At 53.3% G+C, this 17766-nt stretch overlaps 1 protein-coding gene across 3 annotated transcripts; it reads left to right on the forward strand.

Moving 5' to 3' along the window:
• The first annotated feature begins 1918 nt into the window (after positions 1-1918).
• TTF1 (transcription termination factor 1) lies at positions 1919-17766 on the forward strand. Of its 3 annotated transcripts, none has more exons than XM_084898653.1 (11): positions 1919-1966; positions 3582-4507; positions 6209-6432; positions 7169-7354; positions 8433-8511; positions 9361-9491; positions 9606-9840; positions 10764-10853; positions 10942-11007; positions 13364-13449; positions 14305-17765. In XM_084898653.1, the coding sequence occupies exons 2-11, from the start codon at positions 3600-3602 to the stop codon at positions 14493-14495; spliced, it is 2196 nt and encodes a 731-aa protein (XP_084754779.1). In that variant the 5' UTR covers positions 1919-1966; positions 3582-3599; the 3' UTR covers positions 14496-17765. The 3 variants fall into 3 exon arrangements, 2 of the variants coding, with proteins under 2 accessions (XP_084754779.1, XP_084754778.1); XR_014796296.1 differs by lacking the exon at positions 1919-1966 and adding an exon at positions 3022-3379 and having other exon boundaries at positions 9606-9833; positions 14305-17766; XM_084898652.1 differs by lacking the exon at positions 1919-1966 and adding an exon at positions 3022-3379.

The following is a 17766-nucleotide window of genomic DNA, read 5'->3' on the forward strand; positions in this document are numbered from 1 at the left end:
GGCGAGTGAGAGGGAGTAATGTCTCCAAATCTCCCAGTCCCCAAATGGTGGCAACGTCAGGCTTCCAGAGGCGGTATCACAAAGGTGTGGGTCACAGCTTTAGGTTTGGAATGAGGAACCTGGTTTGCAGAAAGCAGTTACAGAAGCTAAATTGAACAAGTTATCTACAAAGATTAATTCTAGTTTCGGGTCTTGGGACCACTGAGTCAGCGGAAACACATTCTCTGGAGCCACTGAGGCAGCTCCGAGTACCTGTGCTGTCCTGGTCTCCAGGTGCAGAAGGACGTGTTTCCAAGGACCAGTAAGATCACAGTCAACAGGATATTCAAACCACAGACCATGGAGTATTCCGTTGAATGGGATAACCTACATAAGTTCAAAAATCAAAGGAACTTTTCTATTATTTTAGCAAGCAAATAAATACAGAAGCCAAAACAGCAGGGTTCAAGTTAAACTGCAGTTTCTGCCGAAACCGGTTTGGCTCAGTAGATAGAGCGTCGGCCTGCAGACTGAAAGGTCCCAAGTTCGATTCCAGTCAAGAGCATGTACCTTGGTTGCGGGCACATTCCCAGTAGGGGGTGTGCAAGAGACAGCTGATCGATGCTTCTCTCTCATCGATGTTTCTAACTCTCTCCCTCTCTCTTCCTCTCTGTAAAATAAATAAATAAATAAATAAATAAAATATATTAAAAATAAATAAACTCTAGTTTCTACCTGAGATGATCGGTACCATGCTTCGGGACACCAACATTATTTCCGGAGCAGACCAGACAGCTCCCACTGCTCTCCGGGGCGGGCAGCAGCCTGGGGCGGCCACCTGTGGGTGGGTGTGATGTGTGCTGGGTTTCTCCGACCGCTTCACCTCCGGACTTCCAGACACGTGGTCCCATCAAAGCCACGCTCGGCAGCTCACACAGGTGGTGCCGGGAGAGGCAGGAGAATGGAGTTGTGGAGGAGCCACGTAAGTCCTCTTGGACAAGACACATTAAAGCCCTTGATTCTCACCCACAAGGGGAGGCCAGTGACACCTGGCAGAGATCACTACAACAGGGTTAAACGAGAAGACAGGTGTCAGCGTGGCTATGTTCCCTATGCAGCAAGGCCAACAGCCTGAGCGGTGCATGCGTCCTGGTCTTAACTCGATGGACTGGTTAAAGCGTCACTCTTAATGCCAGCTACGTTTGTTCAGGACTCGGTTGAAATGGGAGGACTGGAATAGGTTTGGAAGGCTCTTTCTGCCTCCTGGAAGCTCTCTACCTCCGTCAGACCCTGCACCAGCCGGCCCCTGCCCTCGGCTGAGGTCATCTCCTACCACCCTCCCACTCACTGCGGCCCAGCTGCCCGCCTTCCTGCCTCCTCCCGCAACCAGGTTCAGGGTCTCAGGATTTGCCTCCAGCCTGGAGCCCTCTCCCCTCCAGGTCTGCGCCCCCTTTTCACTCAGAACTCTCAAAATGTGCCTCCTCCAAGGGCCTTCCCTTCCCTCTCAGCAGCAGGCAGGGTCCCCAGGTGCTCCCCTTTCCTCACAGGGAACCGGGAGCCTTCTTGGTCGGTTTGTTTATCTGTCTTCCTCGGTGCGGACCCTCATCACCTTCACGCTGGGACTGCGGATGGAGCTCAGCAGAAATCATTAAGTTAAGGGGATGCATGAAGTCATTGGCACCATACATACCCGTTATTCTGTACTCTAGGAATTAAAATCTTTTTTTTTAAAAGGGATGCAGGCATGAATTGCCAGCCCATGGAAGAATTCCGCCCCAACTTCTTAGTTTTAGGGCCCCGCTCTCCCCTCCCCGACCCCAGGGACAGAATGGGCAGAGACCACGCCTCCGTCCCAGACCCTCCAGCTGCCTGCAGGTCAGCGTGGCAGCGGGATGCCTAGCGGGACCGGAAGTGACAGGCCACTTCCGCTTCCGCCACAGCGGCACTTCCGGGTCGGGAGGACGGCGGCGGCGCTCCGGGCCTGCAGGTAGAGAGAGAGCGGGTTTGGTTCCGGGTGTTGGAGCCGCGCATGTGGGCCCCGAGGCGGTGGTCGTTGCTCGGGAGGCGCGGCCGGGCCCCGGGGTGCGCGGCGCCCGTTCCCCGCGGCCGCGCCGGCCCCTCGCGCGGACGCCCGGGGCCTCGGCGCCGAAGGGGGCGGAGTGGGCCCCGGGGCGGACCCCTCCTGCCCGGCGGCGGGGGCGGGGGCGGGGGCGGGGGCGGGCGGCTCTCCGACGAGGACAGAAACGCGAATCCGTTCGTCCCCGAGGCCCCGAGCGCCGGCCGGACCGGGTCCCGCGGAGCCGCGGGCGCGGGGCGGCGGCGGCGGTTGGGCCGCGCGGCTGGCGCGGAGCGGGAGCGGGGGGAGCGCCGGGCGGCCTCCTGGGGGACTTTCGGACCCTGGACCCGAGGGAAGGCGGAGGCAGCGCGCTCCCGGAGGACGGGCTGCCGGTGCCGAGCCCGGCGGGTGGAGCGGCCCCGGTGTGTTCCCATGGAGGGAGGGGGAGCTGGAGAGGTGGGCCGGGCCGGGCTGGAAAGTTTTGGGACTTGATCTTAAGAATAACGGGAAACCTTCCCGTGGCTATAGCCGGGAGTGACTCTATATTTAAAAGGTTGCGTTGAATTCAAGCCACCAGAGGGAGAGACTTGGGTATTCACACAAAAGAAAGAAACGATGGAAAGTAGAAGAGTGTTCCGTGGCATCCTCTGCTCTGGGCATTGCTAGGAAGAGGCCTGAAGGGGCCAGGAAGGTGCCTGTGGGATGTAGGGCAGAAGGCCCTGGCACTGTGACCCGAGCAAGCTAGGGAGGCGGAGGGTGGGAGCGACAAGGACCAGGGCTGAGAAGTGGATGGAAGTGAGGAAACGGAGAGAGCAGTCTCTCTCAAGAGATGCTGCTGTGCCAAAACCGGTGTGGCTCAGTGGATAGAGCGTCGGTCTGCGGACTGAAAGGTCCCAGGTTCGATTCTGGTCAAGGCCATGTACCTTGGTTGCTGGCACATCCCCCAGGATGTGCAAGAGGCAGCTGATCGATAATTCTTGCTCATCGATGTTTCTAACTCTATCCCTCTTCCTCTCTGTAAAAAATCAATAAAATATATATATATATTTTTAAAGAGAGATGCTGCTGTGAGGGGAGGAAAGGATGGACTTGAGGGGAGAGGATGGGTGCATCCTTTTGTCTCTCCTTCCAACTCCAATCCTATATAATAAAAGGCTAACCTGTAAATAAACCAAACGGCAGAACGACCGGTCACTATGACTTGCACTGACCACCAGAGGGCAGACGCTTAATGTAGGAGCTGCCCCCGGGTGCTGTCAGACCTGGAGCCAAGAGGAGGACGGTGGCATGTTTGCGGGACCAGGAAAGGGCATGTGTGGCTGGAGCACGGAGGTGGAAGGAGAGGTAAAAGGTGACGCTGTGGGGAGCATGCGGCAGTGGGAGCAGGCAGAGGGGTGCCATGAGCCTGCTGGGCACGTAGAATAGCATGCGATGGATAGTCAAGATTTCAGCTTGTCACTTGCCATGCAATTTCATTTTCTGTGATTGTGTTTTTCTCCTGAGGCTAATGTGTAAGATGCTTTGCAAATAAGCCGTTGTTGTCAAGTTTCCCTCTAGGAGTAAAATGGAAGGCGAATGGAGCGGCTTGGACATCCACACTCCGGTTTTTGACAAGAAGAAGAAGCAGCACAGACATCGCCTTCATGCCCACGAGAGTTCCCGAGATGCCCCCCTGGTGAGCGGGCACGCTCACAAAGCGGAGAGGGGGCAGAAGAGGAAGGACCGCCGGCTTCCCGCCGCTGCTCCTTTGAAAACATCGGAACTCGGTGAGGAGGCGGCAGAGGCCCCTTCTCCGGCCAGGAAGAGGAGGAAGAAGAGAGCTTTGGGGATACAGGACGGGACGGGCGTGTACGTCACAGTGGATAAAGAAAACATCGAGAACATGCCGAAGAACTTCAGAAGGGATGTTGACATCGTTTATATTGACAAGGGCGGGGAGCAGGAGGCAGCCGGAGAGCCCGAAGCGGACCAGTCGCCTGCAGTTACGAAGCGATGGGAAGAGCCGCACGATCAAGTCAGGGGGAAAAAGAAGAAGAAGAAGCGGCGGCGGGAAGCTGCGTCCTGCGATGCCGGGCTGGGGGAGCCGGGCCCGGGCGCCAGCGTCCTGCCCCAGCCGGAGTCCCCGCCTCCTGCGGGCCCGGGAGGCCCCGTCACACAGCCGCCGGGCGCTGCTCACGAAAAGAAGCCTGGGAAAAGGAAGAGGGAGGCTTCACACCGCCGGGGTTGTAAGAGTCCTGGGGCCGCGGACTCCGAGGGGCCGCAGGTGCTCCCTGGCCGGGGGGACCCCTGCAGATTAAAGAAAAAGGCCAAGAAAAGGAGGCGGAGGTCTCCCGGGGACAGTGCTCCCTCGGGGCTCCCCACCAGCTTTGAGGACCCGCTTGCCTCACTGGAAGGTAACGCTTCCTCGATGGAGGCGAGTGCGACACCCCGGCCCCGAGAGGAGGAGAACCAGGCGTGTTCGGAAGCGCCGAGGTAACCGCTGGGCCTATGGGGGTGCCCCTCCTCCGCCTGGGGCTGGGGCTGGGCCTCTGTTAGCACGTCCCCGGGAATGGCAGGCCTCCCCGAGGTGGACACAAAACGGGCGGGACTCGTGCCGTTCAGCCATGTGACGCGCAGGCAGCTTCCTTTCTGCACAGGTAACGGGCAGGGAGATGAGCTTTGCGCTAGAACTCTTCCAGCCTGAAATTCTGTAACTGACTGACGGCATTGATGACCCAGATCACCGGTCTCTCTTTGCGCGTAGATAGAAGAAAGGAAGAGATGACCTGTAATGTTACTGAGCAGGGAAAAACTTGAATTGGGTCTAAGAAAAGAAATGTTAACAGTAGTTATATAAGTATCATTTGAGGATAGCGTCAAATGAGTAAAAGCGGGATTTCTTTTTTAACCACTTCAGCGCTCAGTGTCTGGGACTGGGGACAGATTCCCCCAACCCCCAAAGTTTACTCGGTGGCTTTCTTACATTTGCTACGTTGTCCTGGCTTAGCATGGTTCCACCACAGTGACGTGAGAGAGGCCCGCCGCGGGTGGTGCTGGGAACAGTTGTGGCCATGCTCAAGTCATCCTCTGGGCCTCTTACCCGGGATGTTTTTAGAACGCTGATGATGAGGCAGGAATGGTCTAGGACTATGGTTCTTTCTCTTTTTTAAAATATATTTTTATTGCTTTCAGAGAGAGAGAGAGTAAGGGAGGGGGACAGAGAGTTAGAAACATTGATGAGAAACATCCATCAGCTGCCTCTTGCATGCCCCCTACTGGGGATTGAACCAGCAACCACGGCCTGTGACCTGACTGGGAAGCAAACCAGTTACTTCTTGGTTCATGGGTGGACGCTCAACCACTGAGCCACACTAGCTGGACTAGGACTGTGGTTTTTAACTTATATTGGGCCGTGTGCCCCTAAAACTGTTGACCCTTTTCTTAGACAAATGCACACCATTTTTTCCCAGTTTCCTGTCTGAGCAGTTAGTTGATACAGTTGAACATATGAAAAGGAGATTTGAACATCTGGCAGAGAGTTTGGGGATGAATTAGTGAGTGATTTATACATAGAAAACCAAGCAAAGGTAAATGAGGCCATTACTGACCACAGCAAAAATAACTGTAACCATGGAAACCCTGGATCATTTCACTAATAACATTATTATAAAACAATATTGTAAGGGTTAGGGAGAGGCATCTTGGGCGTCCATGGGGGAAGAGAGGACTAGCCTGTTAGGAATTAAATAAAACAATAATTGAGAAATAGGACTTTAAGAAGTAATCTCTGGTAGAAACGGCTTAGGGTGCCACGTCTGCCTTGTAGGCACTTCTGAGGGATGAATCCAAGTTAGCAGGTACTCCGCGAGTCCAGACATCCCCACTGAACCACCTCTTGTCGAAGTGAGTCACTTCAGGAAAAGAATTAAAAAACTACCAGCCGCTGTGGCTCAGCAGTTAAGCATCAACCCAGGAATCAAGAGGTTACTGGTTCGATTCCCAGTCAGGGCACATGCTTGAGTTGCAGGCTTGATGCCCAGTAGGGGGCGTGCAGGAGGCAGCAGATGGATGATGCTCCCCTCTCAGTGTTTCTGTCTCTACCTCTCTCTTTATAAAAATCAATAAAAGCATTTAAAAAACAAAAGCAAAAGCTAAGTGACGTCTCAGTGCTAATCGATCCAATTTCCCTCTTAGGTTAGGAGCTCCCGATGAAGAAAGCAACTTGGATTCGGCCCGAGATGGCGAGGAGCAGTATCTGTCCGAAGACTGGAGAGCCGCAGATGATGCGGACGTGGACCTGGCCTCCGCCGTGAGGCAGCTCCGGGAGTTCATCCCCGGCATCGGGGCGAGGGCCGCCGCCACGATTAAGCGCATGTACCGGGACGACTTGGGACGGTTCCAGGAGTTCAAGGCGCAGGGTGAGCTGGGTGGCACCTCGTGCTGCCGAACGCCCGAAGCACCGCCAGCCCGGCTTCTGTGAGCGGCTCAGATTCACAGATTCCCCGTGGCCGTCCTCCAGCCACGGCGGCTGTATCTCCATCCAGAGTTGCTTTTTACATTGAACTTGTCAGGGTTTCCTTGATACATAAGAATAGGTTTCAAGTGTTCTTAATAGTACATCATCCACCCAGAGTTGTCTGACTGAAATGGAACCAGTGACGTGCACAGGTTTCCTCTTTGCCCAGCTGGCCAGGGAGGCAGGGAGGACTGGCTGCAGGGACCAGGTCACCCACAGACGAGGTCATCCTGAAGAAAGGGGCGGTGGCGGAGGAATTGGCTGTGGCCTGGGAAGGATACGGAAGTGCAGTAAACACTAACTCCTCAGCTTCCACAGGTGTCATTTCTGTCCCTGAGACATTAACTGAGGGTGAGCGGGGGGTGGGCTGGGGCCAGACAAGCCCAGCTTGGTCTCCTTGATCTCACTGTGTGACAAGCGCCCCCAGGAAGCCGCCTGGACTTAAGAATGAGCTGCAGAAGGAAATTGGGTTCTGCAGCGGGACCGGAGGCCCAGGTCCTGCACACCTGCCGGGCGGGGGCGGGCTGGCGTGGGGACGGGGGGCGGGGCCCTGCGTGGTCCTTGCTGAGGAGCGCCTGCGAGGTTTGCCCGTTCTCATTATTGACAACATACACTTTTCCTCCCTCCCCAAACCCTAGGTGTCACCATTAAATTTGGCAAGTTTTCTGTGAAGGAAAATCAGCAGTTAGAGAAAAACGTGCAAGAATTTCTGTCCCTGACGGGAATCGAGAATGCCGACAAGCTGCTGCACACGGACAGGTACCCGGAGGAGAAAGCCGCCATCACCAACCTAAAGAGGAAGTACGCGTTTCGGTTGCACATCGGTGAGTTCAGGCGTTCGCTCTGCTGCCCTCGGCCTCCCACCTTGGCGGCAACTCTGGTGCTGTCGGTGCTGCCGTGGGGACCTGTGTCTCATTGGCAGCCTGTCTGGGGTCAGGAATGTGCTCGTGCCTCCTAGGCACAGGCTTCACAGATTCTAGAAAGAATGAACTGGCTGCCGAAACTGGTCTGGCTCAGTGAATAGAGTGTCGGCCTGCAGACTGAAAGGTCCCAGGTTCGGTTCCGGTCAAGGGCATGTACCAGGAGGGGGTGTGCAAGAGGCAGCTGATTGATGATCCTCTCTCATCGATGTTTCTAACTTTCTATCACTCTTCTTTGTAAAAAAATCAATAAAATATATTAAAAAAAAAAAAAGAAGAAGAAGAATGAACTGGCCAACCTCAACCTCTGGCTTCCTTGCTGGGTAACAATTAGGTTTTGGTTTCCCTTCCTGTTCTTCGCGGTGTATGTTTTGCATTTACTGCGCCAGCACCTCCAGGAGGCAGCAGGGTCTCCTGAGCATTTTCAGTGCAGCAGTGTGTGTGTGTGTGTGTGTGTGTGTGTGTGGTCACCGTAGCCGGCACCCTCCTGGAGGTGACGCTTGGAAATCAAGCATGAAGCCGTAACATTGGCCTGAAAACCTCTCTCAAACCTAAAGGAGCTAATTTCCGAGGTTGTGCTGGGATGTGCCAGGAAAGCAGCCGAGCGAGCCCTGCGGAGGGAGTTCCACTGCTCAGGGAGGAGGCAGGCGTGCTCGTTGGAGAGTTCGTTTGCAGAACTGCGGGCAGTGTCCCCGCTGGCCTCCCTCTGATTCACATTCCGTCAGCATTACTTTGCCTTATGAGGGTCTTTTCTGAGAACGGGAGGCCAGAGCTGGAGCCACATACAAAGTGTCCGGTTTTCAGAGGTCTCCAAGGCAACGGGGGATTGTGTACATCCGCTTCCCAAGACAGCTTCCCGCAGGCCCAGCACCCCAGCCTTGCCCCGGTCCAGGACAGCTAGTGTTAAAGGGCTCTGGGCCCCTCCGCCCCGTGACTACCTCATGCCCCCCGTGAGCCTGCTGACCGTCTCTCTCTGGCTTAGGGAAGGGCATCGCCCGGCCCTGGAAACTCGTGTACTACCGAGCCAAGAAGATGTTTGACGTCAATAACTACAAAGGCAGGTAAGCGCGTCAGCGGCGGGACACGTCTCTCTGGCCTTTGCTGACCCCGACACCAGGTCAGGGGTCCGGCCAGCAGACTGTGTGACAGCAGGCGTGCACTGCGGTCAGGGGATGTCTTCATTTCCATCTCCAACTCGCACCTGTGTGGTCTCCCCTCTGTATCTTCTGCTTTTTTTTTGTTTTAAAAAAATTTTTATTTCAGAGAGGAAGGGAGAAGGAGAGAGAGAGAGAAACATCAGTGATGAGAATTATTGATCGGCTGCCTCCTGCACGCCACCTACCGGGGATTGAGCCCACCATGCCCTGACCAGGGATCGTACCATGGTTCATAGGTCGATGCTCAACCACTGAGCCACACAGGCTGGGCCTCCTTCTTTACGCTCTCATTCCCACACTCGCTGTGCTCTGCCTCCCTGTGCTCTGCAAGTCTGCTCTGCTGACTATACGCTTCTCATGAGCCCGGACGTCCCTCTCAGGGCAGCCTCCCTGACACGGCGCCCAGGTCTCGGGTCGAGTAAATATCGGAAGGTGGAGGTTAATGTTACGTGTGAATTTCGCCTAACGAATAAGTTTTAAAATGAAAAGGAAGCCAAGACTGGTTTGGCTCAGTGGATAGAGCATCGGCCTGTGGACTCAAGGGTCCCAGGTTCGATTCCGATCAAGGGCATGTACCTTGGTTGCGGGCATATCCCCAGAAAGGGGTGTGCAAGAGGCAGCTGATCGATGATTCTCTAGCATTGATGTTTCTAACTCTCTATCCCTCTGCTTTCCTCTCTGTAAAAAATCAATAAAATATATTAAATAAATAAATAAAATGAAAAGGAAATTGTGACGTTCCCTTTGTCGCAGGTACAGCAAAGGGGATATGGAGAAGTTGAAAATATACCACTCCCTCCACGGCAACGACTGGAAGAAGATTGGGGATTTGGTGGCTCGAAGCAGCCTCTCGGTCGCCCTGAAGTTCTCCCAGATCAGCAGCGGTGGGTGTGGCTCCCGCCCGCCGGGGGCTCCCCCGGGTAGTGGAGGAGCCCGTATGCCGGGCTGCTGGAGCCTGTCTCTGAGAGAGCCGTTGGCTTTTTTGCATTTATCTACAGAAAGAAACCACGGTGCTTGGAGTAAGACGGAAACCCAGAGACTAATCAAAGCCGTGGAAGAAGTGATCCTAAAGACGATGTCTCCCCAGGACTTAGACGAGGTAGATTCCAGGCTCCAGGAGAACCCCGAAGGCTGCCTGGCCGTTGTCCGGGAAAGACTCTACAAGGGCATATCTTGGGTGGAAGTCGAAGCCAAAGTGGGAACCAGAAACTGGATGCAGTGTAAAAGTAAGTGGTAAGTTTTAAGGCGGCTGATGCAAATTTCAACAAGACCTGCTCTCTCCTCCCCCTCCCCAGCTCCGCACACACACAGTTCCCGGAGGCTGGGTGGATGGGTGAGGTTTAGGAACACGTGGTGGCACCAGGTGGGAAGCCTTCCATGGTGAGAATTGCTGTTCCTTGGCTGCTTCGGCTCCCTCAGTGCCGGCATCGGGTTCAAGGTGGCACTTGAGTGGCCCGATTCACTGTCTGTCCTCCTCACAAGGCACTGAGGCTGGTGAATGACTAAATAACATGCAAGACTTGCTTTGCTTCTCAATCTGAAGGAAAAAGCACTTGTAGCCGGAACATACATTGACTTCATGTAACATGTCATGACCTGACCTCAAGTGACACACTTCAAACCAGTGTACGTGAATGGCTGTTAAAACACCAGTGCCATTACCACATCTCTCCCTTAGCAAGGAGGTGAAGGGAATGGCTGCCATGTCCATCAGGTGGTGGCGTATCGTGCTGTGCAAGACAAGGACTTTTTAAATATTTTACAGTGGGCTGCTCCTCTCCTTAGGAACTTCCCCCTTTCCTTCAGCCATTGGCTTTGGGCCTTGGAGGAGCCATCAGATCATTCATCTTTGCTAAATTTGTCTCCGTTGGTTTTCAGGCAGCTGCTCACAGTAGAAGAGCAATGTCCCTCTGTTTACGAGCAACTAAACCAAGCGCCACAGCGCCCTCTAGCAGCTGCTAGAGGCCTGCTTCCCCCTTTTAAACTTGTTTATTATGGCAATTTTCTAACACGGTGGATGGTGGCAGATGTGGGCGGGGATGAGGTACAGGAGTTGGAAAGTGGTGCTGAGGAGGGAGTTTAGCTGAGAATACAGGGAGCTTGAACGGAAACTGCACCTCTGACAGTGAACTGCACTACTCTTTCTGTGAATGCAGGACAGAAATTCTCACCAAGAGGATGACAAATGGCCGGGACGTGTACCGCGGGGTGAACGCCCTCCAGGCCAAAATCAACCTGATTGAGAGGTACGGCCCGGAGTGGCGTTGCCCCTATCACTGCCCTGGCCCCGAGAACAGCAGTGAGCTCGAAAACTGAATATTTGTTTTCTCATAGGTTGTATGAAATAAATGTGGAAGATGCTAATGAAATAGACTGGGAAGATCTTGCTAGTACCATAGGGTAAGTCCATCCTATAAAATAAAAGGCTAATATGCAAATTGACTGAATGGCAGAACGACCGGTCGCTATGATGCATGCTGACCACCAGGGCGCAGATGCTCAGCTCAGGAGCTTCCCCCTGGTGGTCAGTGTTCTCCCACAGGGGGTGTGCCACAAAGCCTGCCCTTCATGTTATCAAACCGTTTTTGTTGTTGTTAATCCTCATCTAAGGATATATTTTTCCATTGATTTCTAGAGAGAGTGGAAGGGAGAGGGAGAGACAGAGAAAAACATAGATTAGTTGCCTCCTTCATACACCCCCATCAAGGCCTTGGAAACTGCAAACACAGTACATGCCCCTGACCAGAATCGAACCTGGGACCCAATCATTGTTTGCCTCTACATGCTTAACAGATAAAATTATCACCCTAACCACCTTAACTGCTAGATTAATTATTGAAACAAATAAGTCACACTTTCATTGTTTAAGAAAAATTGTCCAGGCAGTGAAGTTAGTGATTTTCACTTTAGAAACTAAGATTTGGTTGTTTCAGTCTTACTTCCTATAAAGTGCAAGGTTATTTGGGTCACCAAGACATCATCAACATCTGCTCTTTTAGCTTTAAAAAAAAAAAAAAAATCGGGGCCCTGTGCCTTCCAGTGGTGACCAGTATATAACCTAAGCGTAATGGGGAAGAGGGTAGAATTTGGAATTAAATCACCCAAGTGTCCCTGCTCTGCCCTTTATTAGCTGTGAGATCTTGGACTTCTCTGTGCCTCAGTTTCCCCGTTTCTAAAATGAGGAGGAAGAGTAGTGGCTCCCTGGTATAATGGCCATGAGGCTTGTTGGTTGCTGCGTGGGAAGTGCTGAGGGCAGGGCCAAGTCCAAAGTGATTGACGGCACATGCTGGCTCGTGTTATACCAGCTGTACTGGTTAATAATGCGGATTTTTTTTCAATAGCTGGAGTTACACATATGTTGACATATATGCGATTTGATATGTATGTCATCTTGTATTGACAAGCTTCAAAACTTCATATGTCAAATTTTCTGAAGGTGTTAACATCATGGATATTTTTATGCTTAAAAATGTCAAATTTTGTGCCAAAAAATGAGCATTTGCAGGAAGTTTTAATTCACTATTTTGAAGAAAAGTGCTGCTGGAAGTTATCCTATACTTTGGGAAGCTTGTGGTGAACATGCTCCATCTCAAGATACTTGTGAACGCTGGTTTAAACACAATCATGTTTTGATGTGAAAGACAAAGAACGTCCGGGTCAACCGAAAAAGTTTGAAGGCCAACAATTACAAGCATTATTGGGTAAAAAAGTGTGTCAAACTCAAAAATAACCTGCAGAAAGATTAAACGTTGCTCAGCAAACAATTTCCGATTGTTTACAAGCAACGGGAAAGATTTTAAAGGAAGGAAAATGGGTGCCACATCACCTGAATGAAAGACAAGTGGAAAACCGAAAGTTGTCAGTAAAATGTTGCTTCAGTGGCACAAAAAAAAAAGTCTTTTTTGCATCCAATTGGGACTGGTGATGAGAAATGGATTTATGTTGAGAATTCCAAACACACAAAATCATGGGCTGATCCAGGTCAACCATCAACATCGACTGCAAGGTCAAATCGCTTTGGAAAGAATACAGTGCTCTGCGTTTGGTGGGGTTTGAACCACGCTTTGATCGTGAAACGACCAGAATGGGCCAGAAGACACAGCAGAGTAATTTTGCATCATGACACTCCATCACACACTTCAATACCAGTTAAAGACACATTAAATCTTGCCTGGGGAGTATGAACCCACCTGCCATATTCACCAGACCTTGCTTCTTCAGATTACCACTTGTTCCAATCAATGGCACACACACTTTCTGAGCAGCACCTCAAAACATAGGAAGAAGTGGAAAATTGGGTTTCTGAATTGTTTGCCTCAAAACAAGAAAAGTTCTATTGGGACGGTATCAACAAATTACCTGAAAGATGGGGAAATGTGTAGCTAGCGATGGACATTACTTTGAATAAAGCACTTTTGATGTTTCTCTTGAAATTATCGTGTTTTGATGACAAAATCCGCATTATTAACTGGTACACCTGGTATTTTGTCTTCCCAGCTGGTACCTTAGGTTATTCCAGTCTAAACAGAACCCATCTTGTACTGCTGGCTTCCTTCCTTCTGTGTGTGTGTAACCAGGGATCACAGCTTCCATGTGTCTTCCTTGTATTACTGCTCTGGTCCTGATGACTTCACGTTCAAGGGGAGGAAACCTCAGACTCAGGTCTAGGCCTCCCCTCAGTCACTGCAGTTAGCTCTCAGAGCTGAAAGGATCAGGTTTCGGACAGACACTAACCTTTCCCCTTTCCTTCCTAAAGGGATGTTCCTCCGTCTTACGTCCAAGCTAAGTTTTACAAGCTGAAAGCCACCTGCGTTCCCTTTTGGCAGAGGAAGACTTTTCCAGGTCAGTGTGTGCAGCGGGTGAGTGTTGAGAACGGTGTGGTGCCGCGTGCTGGGCGTGCCCCTGGCAGGGACTTCCCTCGAGAGCCTCCGCTCCGGTTGTCAAATGGAGACAGTGAGCGCCATCAGCCCTGCCCAACAGGACCTGCAGGGCTGAGGCAGATAGCGACCTGGCCATGTGGTCAGCAGGATGCTCGGGGCTTCGCGAGCACTCAGTGAATGCTCGTGAGGGCTCCTGGGTTCCCATCACGTGCACACACTCACCCTGTGTGCACACACACACACACTGCATGCACACACTCAACCCACCGCGTGCACATACACTTTTAGGAAAAACATAAGAAGCCACTTCCTTCTTTGCAGCCACCTGTGGGTGGATAGATATGTGATTCCCAGACCCAGGTCATCAGAGTCATGTGAGGGGCATAGCGGCCCATCCAGACCTGCAGGATGCTCATCACCAGGCGTTCGGGGCTGGATCTCCCGGACAGGCCTGCGGGAGTGGCTCAGTGGCTGCCCCGCCCCGTGTCTGGAGACCACTGGCTCGGGTGCTACTCTGCCCGGGCGTGTGAGGAACCGCGTGCATTCAGCAGGCACCGTTCCCTGGGCTGAACCCTGGCCTCATCCCGACTGAGTCCCTGACGTCTCAGGAGCCTGGGTGCCCTCGTTTGAGAAACAGATAGCGGGCCTGCCTCAGGAGTGTTGAGAATGTTGAGTGAGCGAATGGAAGCAAACCAGTGAGAACAGGGTCTTGCCCATGAGAACAGCACTGAGCAGGCGTGTCAGCAATGCCCTCTGACCCTTGACCTTGGGAAGAGGCTTTGCACAAATCACTTCAAAGGTCAATCTTTCTCTTTAGAGATCATAGACTACCTTTACGAGACGAGTCTGCCTTTGCTCAGAGAGAAGCTGGAGAAGAAGGCGGAGAAGAGAGGCGCGGCGCCCCCTCCCGCGGCGCCCCGGCGTGTCTTCCTGTTCAGGGACATCTTCCACTGCGACGACAGCGAGGAGGAGGAGGAGGAGGAGGAGGACGGAGGCGGGCGGAGCTAGGAGGGATCCTCCTTGTGCTTTCTGGGTTTGGCTGTGTCACATCGAGTGTCAGCAAGCTGCTCTCTCTCCGCGCGGCGGCTGGAACAGGCGATGCCGTGGTCACAGGAGGCGTGAGGGTGGCGACCTCCCGGTGGAGCATTGAGAATGACTGTCATTGGCCGATGCGTGTGTTTCCCTGTGAATTGACTTAACACATCTGTTCGATGGCAAACAAGTGTGGTTTCTGTGGAACCCGTGTCCCAGCCCCCAGGGCAGCAGAGGGGGGCGCGGCGTGTAAACATTGGTCGTGTGGCAGCGGCAGAGTGACGCCTTGGCCTCTGCTCTGCTTGTTTACGTCTGTGTTCCCGGCGGCGAGGTGCACATGAGCGCTGGAAGGAAGTTGTGGGTGTGTGTGCCCGCAGCCTGGTTTCCGTTCTCATGCACAGGGCACAGGTGCCCAGCTGGTCTTCCTGGGGGTGCGCCGGTTTGAAGATGTGCATTTTTCATACAGGAGGCCCCTCGGAGCCAGCCCCCGAGTTCATGTGGGGTTAGCTGCAGGGAAAGCCAGCGCTCCCTTCCGTTGCTTCCAGAAAACTGGCTTTGCTAGACGTGGAAAGTGCCACGTGCGTGTTGGGCGCACACGTGCCTCCGGAGTCTCCAGCAGTCAGGAAAGCAGAAGCACTCCTGATTTTAAGCAGTATTTAATGTCGGGGTCTAGGCTACAGAATTGTTAAGCAGGATGAGGGAGCAAACGGGGAGGTGGAATACCCAGCGATGAGCCCGAGGGGAAGCCGCCTCGGCCTGTGGCCCAGCGCACCCCGTGCTCCTCCCCTAGTGAGTGGTCTGGAGCCCGGGCAGTTCCGTCCCTCCTGCCACTCGGCCTCAGCAGGAATGTGTGTCTCCCAAACACAGCGCTCCCCCCTCCTCCCTCCCCCTCCCCCCCTGCGCCTGTATGTCTCCCAGGTGTCTCCATGGGCAGCTGAGCAGGACCCAGCTGGCCAGGCTTCTGGCTACGTGTGTACAGGACGGAGCACGGGGAGGAGCGTGTGGGTGGACAGTGTCCTGTTACAGGGGTGCTGCCGTCCGTGCCAGGATGCAGCCCCTATGCCCGGTGTTCTCATTGCTGTCACTTGTGTGACATCATGCTGTGCTGTTGGTTCATCCATCTGTGATGCCCCCCATTTCTCCAGACCTGCCATTGGAGAAGGAGGAGGAGCGGGTTAGGAGTCCTGGTGTCTCCCGTCCCCAGCAGCTGATCAGTGTGGGGTGGATAATACACAGTAAATGCTCAGGAAGCTCAAGGTGTTTCATTTTTAGAAAGCATTTTGCCCTCAGGCATTCCTCTGTCAAGCATACCAGTCTCCATGCTGATGGGATAGAAAGTGCACGTTCCTTTTGGAGGACAGCCTAGTCAAATATCGCTGATCCTGCCCCAGCCGGTGTGGCTCAGTGGATAGAGCATTGGCTGGGGACTAAAGGGTCCCAGGTTTGATTCCAGTCGGGGGCGTATGCCCGGGTTGTGGACTTGATTCCCAGTAGAGGGTGTGCAGGAGACGGCCAATCAATGATTCTCTTTCATGGATGTTCTTATCTCTTTCTCCCTCTCCCTTCCTCTCTCAAATCAATAAAAATATATATTTTTAAAAAGACCTGACTTACAGCAACAATATTTATATATATATATATATCTGATCCCTAAGAATGTGCCTATTCTGTGATCCTGCCCCCTGCTCCCTGGTTGCAAGTCTCGTGGGGACCCTCAGCGTTTGGGGGCCGGGGAACGGCACAGGCATGCTCTGGGAGGGAGAGCGCCCTTTTTTACCTTCTCTCCACTGGAGTCCTGGCCTCTGTGTTGCATAACGAAGCCTGGAAACGAAGACCCGTAGCTAAAAAGCATGCCATGGAAAAGGGTCACATGACCAGGAACTGCAATAATGCCAAGTGGAGATTGTTGGATACCATTGGCTTTGTCCCTCGGTCTTGTTTCTCCTGAGATAGGTTTCCTTTCCCCTCTTACCGCAGCTCACTTCCTGCATCTTCTTCCGAGCGCAGGCAGCACCTGCACTTCCTCCTCCGCCCTTTCACCCTCTACGCGGGGTTGTCTGCACAGAGAGTTCCAGATGCAGCTGTGGACAGGCAGACCCGGTGCCTGTTTTCTCCACCTGAAGAGATCATGGAACTGGTGTGCGAGAAAGGCTCCTTTATCACATGCAAAATGAAACATGCACATGTTCCTAGGAAACTTGGTTAATAGCTGTTTATTCCTAGAATGGCATATCCTATATAATAAAAGCATAATATGCAAATTGACCAAACGGCCCAACAGTGGAATGACCATCCAGACAACCATCCGGGACCACACTGACACCCACTGGTACCAGGCCAGCCGAGGTGGGTGCGATGCAATTGGTCAGGGGCCCAGCCATCACCCCAAGATGGCCCCAGAGAGAGAGGCCCAGGCCACCCACTGGCAGACTGCAGCGGGTGGGTGGGGTCTCTCTCTGCGAGGGATGCCCGGGTCCTGGGTGCCAGCCGCCAGAGGGAAGCCGGTGCCAGCAGCTGGGGTTAGAAAGGCCTACCCCTGTATGATTTTGTGCATCCGGCCTCTAGTTGTACAATAATGTTAAATGCTGACAGGTTTGGTTAACACAGAGTTCGTATATTTTCTTGACTTTGTAGAAGTAAAAACATGAAATTGTGTATATAGAACCATTAAATGTGTGGGAGGAAGTACGCCCCAGGGGCTGGTTTTTCTCTGGACGGTGGGTTGTGAGCATAGAGCTTAGATGCTGATGCTGATGCGGACAATGGGCTGCCATCAGGATCTGCAGCTGAAGGCGAGGCCCAGCGGGAGGTGCGCTTCCCTTTTTCACTTTAAGGGCTAATCCAGCTGCTCTGCCGCCCAGGTGTGGCTTCTCCAGGGACCACGTCATTGTTCTTCACACACGCCCTGGCCCCTGGCACCGCCTGCAGCCTCCTGTTCCAGCAGCCACACACCCACTCTGAGGGAGAAAGACCCTCCTGTGGCTCCTAGGTCCTGGGTTTGGTCCAATGCCGGTACTGAAGCTGGTGCCCGGCTCTGAGCGCTCACTGCACGGGAAGCGGGCCCCTGGAGCTGGGATCTGGCACAGCCCCCCTTGAATGGCGGCGGGAGATGGTACCCAGTAGGAAGGGTGCCCTCCGCAGAAGAGGTGAATAGACTGAGGAAGCAACCACAGAGGAGGCGACAGTGACTCGGCTACATTCACTGCTATGACTTGGCCCCAATAAACGTGTGTACTTGGTAAGCGAT

The sequence above is a fragment of the Pipistrellus hanaki genome (assembly GCF_964339955.1).
Source record: "Pipistrellus hanaki genome assembly, chromosome: 11".
Taxonomy (NCBI): Eukaryota; Metazoa; Chordata; class Mammalia; order Chiroptera; family Vespertilionidae; genus Pipistrellus; species Pipistrellus hanaki.